This window comes from Trichechus manatus, unplaced genomic scaffold (assembly GCF_000243295.1).
Source record: "Trichechus manatus latirostris isolate Lorelei unplaced genomic scaffold, TriManLat1.0 scaffold00007, whole genome shotgun sequence".
Classification (NCBI taxonomy): domain Eukaryota; kingdom Metazoa; phylum Chordata; class Mammalia; order Sirenia; family Trichechidae; genus Trichechus; species Trichechus manatus.
In genome coordinates, this window is record NW_004443943.1 from 19,034,500 (window position 1) to 19,042,043 (window position 7,544).

The window sequence follows — 7,544 nt, forward strand, 5'->3', positions numbered from 1 at the left end:
GGAGGTGAGATGGGAAGGCAGAGAGGGTTAGGAGCTGGTTGAATGGACATGGGGAATCAGGGGTGGAAAGGAGGAGTGTGCTGTTACAGCATGGGAAGAGCAATTAGGGTCACATAACAATGTATGTATAAATTTTTGTATGGGAGACTAGAAATGTAAACTTCATTTAAATGACAACAATAAAATAAAATAAAAAAAATTTCCCCCCCAAATATTAGTAGAGGAGAAAAACTAAGGAAAAAAATCATCAGAGCAGTAGTTAGGAAAGATGGAGACCCACAGATGAATAAGCAAATGGTAGGCTCTGGGAACTCAGATAAGCAATTGCTCAAGATGGATCTGTTCTGCGGGGCCTGGTCTGATAAACTGTTAGAAGGAAGTCATGGAGTGAAAGAATAGCTCACATGTCTACAACCAGAGAGAGGGACTGAGGGTCTTTTAAGCCTGATCAAAGTTAGGAGGAGATGGGTCTCTGAGCTTGGTCACTGAGGCAGTCCTCAAATCAGATGTCTCAGCCAAGAAGTTAGAGTCAAAGAACTACTCATGTTCATAAACCGGAAGAGAGTATGGGGATCAGATGCTTCATTTGCCAACTTTTCCTAGTTCCCTCATGACCCCCAAGCTTGGCATTTACTTCCTCTCAGAGTGAAGAGGTGTGCCTTCTTGAGAGGTCCTAATGCCACAGCGATATGCACAACAGGTCTATTTCTGTATTCTCTCTTCAGGAAGATGTGTTACTTACAGTACTTGGGTAAAGAATGGCAACATATGTTGTACTTGTAGGTGGCAGCAGGTGGAGAACCAGGACAGACTTGCCCATTTTCCTGCACAGACTCTGAAGAATACAGAAACTTTAGCCACATGGTGGCATGGTGAGTCTACCTACAGCCTTCCCAGGCAGGGGGTTGGGGGGGCGGTGGTGCGGGGAATGGAGAGAAACAAGACATGAAAAACACCAGGAGACTTCAGGAAAAGTGTTCTTGGCTTGTCACTGATGGGAGTAATGGGAAGGAAGGACAAGAGACAGTAGGGGATGTGTATTATTTGACCTAGAGAAACCCACAATCAGGTGATCTAACTTTGGGTAAACTCATTTAGATTTTCCATTGATATTTTCCCATTTTTAGGTTAATTTTTCTAGGCCTGTGATTTTTTTTTTCCCAACATGAATTTTAAAAGAGGAAGGCTTGTCAAAGGGCCAGAAGGAGCACCTTAAACTCAGTTGGAACAATACCGCTTAATACAGGTTGCCTTGTTTCTTTAGAGGTGATTATGTACTTCAGCTTGGCTGGATAAGCACTGTAGTTAGAATAATTTATTACTGATAATGATTCCTGTCTTACAATGGGGAAATATCAAAGATTAAAAAAAAAATTTCACACGATGCAAAGGAGTAACTCCTGAGTGATTAACATTTCAGTCACTGTGACATGGTGAAGGACAATTTTTGGCCGAGGATGGGGTGAAAATCCACCTGGATACCTAAAATTTCACCTGTTGAGCAGGGTCACCCATATCTAGTCCAGGGTCACTCTGTATCTAGTGCCTGAAATAGTTTTAAGGCTATGAGAATTCTATAACCACAACACTTCTGGGAAATAATAAAAAATGTTCTGAAGTATTTCAAAACCAAATTTGAGAATCATTATGTTACAGAGTATAATTTAGCTTTCAATTAATTCTGAGTTCACATTCTATTAATACATTCCTCATTTTCCTCTGTTCTGAAATTGCTGACTCTCTGTAGATAATGATCTGTTTAAAACAATGGTGGGATGTTGATTTACCTTGGCATGATGTCACTTGCTCTGTGCCCATAACACAGTGTATGCTCAGTAAATGTTTATTGTTCAAGTGAACTGCACTGTACGTGTATTCCATTTAAGATGTCTAGTAAAGTCAATTTCTTTAAAAATAGTCTTCTATTCTAAGGCACACACTAGTCCACAAAGTTCAGTAAGTGCCGAAGAAACTCTAGTTTATGCACATGGATATAAGTTAGGGATATTAACATTTTTCATCTAGATTACCTGGGCTCCAATCTGGAAGTTGTGGGACAGTATTAAAAGTCTAAGGCACTAATATAGGTTATTTAGCCACCTAGAAACTAGCTTTTTATGGGAGGTGTCAACGAGGGACAAACATTTTCACTACGGCAAGCGATTTTAGACTATGCCCCACATAACTGCAAAAACAGAATAATTTTAGTTTACCTTTAAAAAAGAGAACTTCAAGAGTTATAAAAAGCATACTATTTAGGCAGGGAACACAAAATCCCCTTCTACTAGATGACTAAATATAATTCTTCTCCAATCCTAGAACTAGCAGCATCTTGCAGACATACAATGTTGAAGAATACAATTTAGCCTCTTGAGGTTCCTGTCTTGCAGTGTCATTGTGATCATATGATAGTATCAAAAATGGATTTTCATAGGATTTATAGATGCAAAATTATACGAAGGTCCTTACCTACCCTTTCAAATAAGTAAAACAGGAAGAATAAAGGATGAATAATACAAAAGAGAATTTAGTTTGTAAACTGTTGGGTCTGTGACTTAAAAACAGATATAAAAGTTAAAGCCAGTTCTGTTAAAAAATCTGTTAAAATAACTGTAGGACTTTCTCTTCTATAATGTTTTCTCAGATTCCCATCTAGGAAAAAAGAGAGGGGCTAATGCATTAAAACAAATCTGTTTGTAGTTAGTTGCAAAAAAAGTATCATCATAAAGATTTCTTTTGGGTCATGGCCTAGAGGGCCACCAGGTTTGTTTCCCTTTAAAAGTGTTCTTCAAAATCACTAAGTAAGTTTCTGTCTATGCCTACACCCATGTTGAAACAGGAAGTTTACTAAATAAAAAATAAGAAAAAGTTGCACCAAATACCAGTGCTCATGAATGCTAGCAATAGATGTCCATTTGTAGAATGTATTTGAAGTTAAAAAAATATCAAAGGGGCTTTTTCTCTCTCTCCACTCCTAAACAGAATACCAGCTTAAAAAAAAAAAAGGAATATTCCACAACACCCTCACCAAAATTTTTTTTAAAAAGCACAAGCAGTTTAGAGCCAAGAGGCTGCATTTGCCCTCATCTTGCAAGGCTGTTAACATTTGAGTTAGCCCTTCCTATACTTTATTCTCTGACAGCAGATACAGGGAGAGCATCCACTGCTTTGCTTGCTTGCTTTCTTTTGAAACAGTTTTCCATTAGAATGAAAATAAAATCCAAGGATATTTTGCTTTCTGTAATAATGTGAAATTATAAACTCCACAGTCATAATTAATACGTTGAAAAGTCCTTAAACATGGAATTATGAATATATCTTTTATATAGGCCTTTAAGTTATCGTTTAGGTATAGACTATAGTCGGGATTTGAATAAATATGCTAGAAATGTTGAAGAATTTTCAAAATTAAGTTGTCAAAGTCATAAGTCCAAATAGCTGTTGGATACATTTTACAATCCTGCTTCCACAACTTGATTTTAATGATTTTTTTCTTTTAATGTAGAACTAATCTACTTGCTTACAGATAACACAGAGGAAATGGTGTGCTTTTGCAACCTCACTGGCAACGGTAACCTTATTACTTGGTCTCACACTAAAAAATAAACTCAATTATTTCAAGTACTTTAGAAAACTTAGATCTTAGTAAAAATTTTATTATATCCCATTGGCAATAACCCTGATCATTAGGAAGCTGATCCACAGCTTATTAGATTTGTCTTGGGATGTAAATATTGAAGTCATCAGTTTAACATCACTTCAAATTCCCAGTCAATTCAGATTCTACCAAATCCCAGCAGGCACAATTATTTCATCATTGGAGAGAAACTTTAAAAAAAAATTACTTAATTTAAAAAAAGAAGCTTTTAAAAAGTCATAATAAAGGTGCTCAAACAGAAAATTCATTTCTCAAAGTGCATAAGAAAAATAGCAACCCATCTCACTTGGGAAGAGTTAAGTTTGATTCCCTGTGGCACAATTTCCAGCAGTGGCTTGGCTCATCACTGAGTGGGCACACAGCTGCACTTGACAGACTTCTAATGGGGTTACTTCTTTTTTGGTCATATAATAATGCTAACTGGCATAAGGATGCATATTGCCAATTTTTTTTTTTTTAATATGTAGTTGTATAGGAAAGCACTAAATAAAGATTTCATCCTTTCAACATAACAGTTAAATGACACTCACTCTTGCACCATAAGAAAATAAACCATTTGGGGAGAAAACATTTAATCCCAAGAAAGTCAGCTCAGTGAAACTGACATCAACAGCCTTCTTTCTGGAGATGGTGTACAGCTGACCAGAAACCTAGAAAATATTTAAGACTAAATGCATTGGGGATTTTGTTGTCGGTTTTATTGTTGTGGTGTTACTATTTCCACTCACCAGCTCGAAGGGGTCGTGGAACTCCCCCAACAAAGATAGTTTTTCTGGGGTCCAAAGGCTGAGAACCATCCATTACAAAGTCACTGTCACTTAGGTTCCATGGTCGAATTTGCACCTGAAAAAAAGTCGTTTACTTGGTCCTTACTTCATTTCCATCAACCCCAAATGAGAATAAGATGACTAAAGACAAACCCACTGATTTGTGCACTTTACAACATACACAATCGAAACAGAATCCAGTTAATTACTGTAATCTGCATTAAGTGTCTTTCAACAGAACTCTTGGGGAATCTACCTATGGTACTAAACACTCTAAACATATACCATGAAACATTCAGAAACCACCTCTGGTTAAAAAAAGGCAGTCTTTTAGAGACAGATTCTGTGTTTTAAATCAGATTCCCTCTAATACATGATAGGCTGTTTGTAACAGGTCACAGTGCAGCACTTGGCTTTTTAAAAGCCCACCTAAAGGAAGGGAACAGGGACGTTAGGAATATTTTCTATATGTCTGGCTTTTTAATTCTTATCACCCCCCCCAAATGAAAACATTTATTTTTCAGCAATATCATTTGACACAGATTAACGCTCATCAAATTAGCACAGAATTTCCAAACAGAGACATCAAACACTGAAGTGCCCAGAGTTATTTACTTTTGATTTATCTGATTTTCCTAAATGAGGCTGTTTAAGTAAAGGCAAGCCTAGAAATCAAAGCAAATTTTCAAAAAGTAGAAAAATATACCTTGTAATATATTTCTATTTAGTAATATCACTTCGCTGGGACTTTGACTTCCTGCCCATAGTTTGTACTGTCTTATCATATAATAAAAAAAATCAGAATCTTAACCTTAAAACATATTCCTTTCAATCCATAACTGAATTATCAAAAATAGCTTAAAACAAAAAACAAAAAAACCACCTACATCAAAAAGTGAGTTTCAACACTGCCTGCAAACGGATACTCAATCAGTCATACAGAGAGATAGTCTAGTACTCTGGGAACCAGGCTAGGTACAGAAGCAGGGGACCTGTGTGTCTGTCCTTAAGGAATCTCCTCTCACTCCCACCCCTGCTTGGGATAGGAAACAGCTGAATTTTCATTTCCTTAGTATCAACAGAATTCTTTATTTTCCCCATTGCTCAAACATCAACACTTAATGCAAGGAAACGCTTAAGATCATCTCTTCTGTGGCTTGGCTTACATCCAGAAGTACTCCCATTTGAAATGCCAACTATACTTTCAAAATGTGTTGCATAAACTCTAAAACTGGAATTGCTCAATTAGAATAGTCCACACATTCCTAAAGATTGTTACAAAATTCACCCCACCTAACTTTTTGCGTTTTATGATACTGTTGCCTTCACCAGTTATCCAGCAGCCATAAATCTTCATTTCTTCCCTAAACCCTGAAAATCTGGACCTGTTTGCAATTCTGTTAATATTCAGGAGATTGCTCTACCTTTATTGGATTGGGAGGGAAGAAAAAAACACACCCCACAGAGAAGCTAATCCAGTTCTTTCTTGTAAAATTTGATCTATTCGACTAAATTATATTTCCCTTGACATTCACTGCAAGGCAGATTTACTAATATCATAAAGCACCACCTTTAAATGTCTTCATGAGGATGCATTATTCAAAACATAATAATTTGCTGACACAGTATGAACAGGGATTCTAATGTCACCAATTAAAACAAGAAGAAGGTATCTTTTTTACACAGCACCCTCTCCCACTCTCATTCTTAATAAAGTAAAATAGTTAAGATAGCTTCAGAACCTGGTAAAATCATTCCAATCACCGTACATTAATTTTTGACTTTGTGGATCACTTTGTTTCACAAATGGAAACAACTGCTGTGTCGTATCCATAGTGATGTGGTTTTAGTTAATTAAAAGTACAGAAAATGCAGCCCTTTGATAGCTGTAGGTTGTTGTTAGTTGCCGTGAAGTCAATTCTGACTCGTGGTTACTGCTGCTCAAAAGAACCCTGCAGAAGATCTCAAAGTTCCTGCCGAGAGCTCTCATTACTGCCTTCTCTTCTGAAGCATTTGCCTACCCTCCCTTCATCAGATCACATACAATCCATTCCATTACCCTATTCTTGGCATTACAGATTAGGTTAAAATACAGGAAGTAGGGCTCAGGAGACAGTGCTGATTAACCCTATTCACAAAACCCACATTCCCCAGCTGCCACCAGAAAACAGCTGCTCAGAGCTCGTACCTCTGCAGAATTAGAGAAACATCAGTACAGGCCAACATCAGCACACTCTACATACTAAGCAAAAACCAAAACGGTGGTACTGTTTGTACTGAGAAATTCCACTCACACTCTGGTTTCCCTCTGAAATGTAAGGCCACTCTCACATAAGGCGTGTTCTCCATCTTCTTAGGTTTATTCTCAGACCTCAAAACCTGGTGTCTGTGTTCTTTCTTTCTGGACTCAATTCTTTTGATATATTTCCTGGTCCTGATTTTATATACATATATATGTGTTTCTACTTTATAAGTGAACTCAAATATTTTGAGGAAATGGGTATAGTATAAATAAATAAGAACAGCTGCTTTTCAATTATCTTTACTTCATTAAAAACCATTTTTGAGAATGGATGAAACTAAAACTCTGTCTTAGTTAAATATAAATTTCCCTAGCAATACATTTACATATACAGTGATAACTACATGCGGATGTAAAACAACTCTTCCAGTATGTTGTCAAACAGGCTATACTCTGGATAATGAAAGTCTCAGCATCCTGGGGATAAGTGTAGGAAGTACCTGGGAATAGTGAAGATTCCTTTAAAAGAGGCTGACGTGACTCCAGCACCACTTCCTGGAGCAACCTGACCACATTTACTTGTAAAGATGACTCTAGGAAGACGCACTATAGTATCATGTGGGAGGCACCACCTTGCTGGCCCTTCAGCCATATCCTTAAAGCAGGGGTCACACAAATCCAAATGCCTATAGGGCTGGCCAGGTAGCATAAATGTGTAAAGCCACCAGGACACTCCTTCTAAAGGAAGTAGACACTGCTCAGCTCCAGCAGTGACTACCATTTGAAACGCAAGTAAGACTTGTGTTGTCAGAATTTTCCTTTTTTTTTTTTTTAATTGTTTTTTTGTACTTTAGATGAAGGTTCACAGAACGAATAG

The 7,544-nt window shown here is 37.2% G+C and overlaps 1 protein-coding gene across 6 annotated transcripts in view; it reads right to left on the minus strand.

Annotated features, from left to right (window-relative positions):
* CPEB3 (cytoplasmic polyadenylation element binding protein 3) overlaps positions 1–7,544 on the minus strand; it is a 221,316-nt gene that overhangs the window by 34,772 nt on the left and 179,000 nt on the right. For all 6 annotated transcript variants that reach the window (XM_004369929.2, XM_023739998.1, XM_023740003.1 and 3 more), the window contains one exon: positions 4,387–4,501. In XM_004369929.2, coding sequence (XP_004369986.1) covers positions 4,387–4,501 — 115 coding nt within the window. The remainder of the gene's footprint in view (positions 1–4,386; positions 4,502–7,544) is intronic.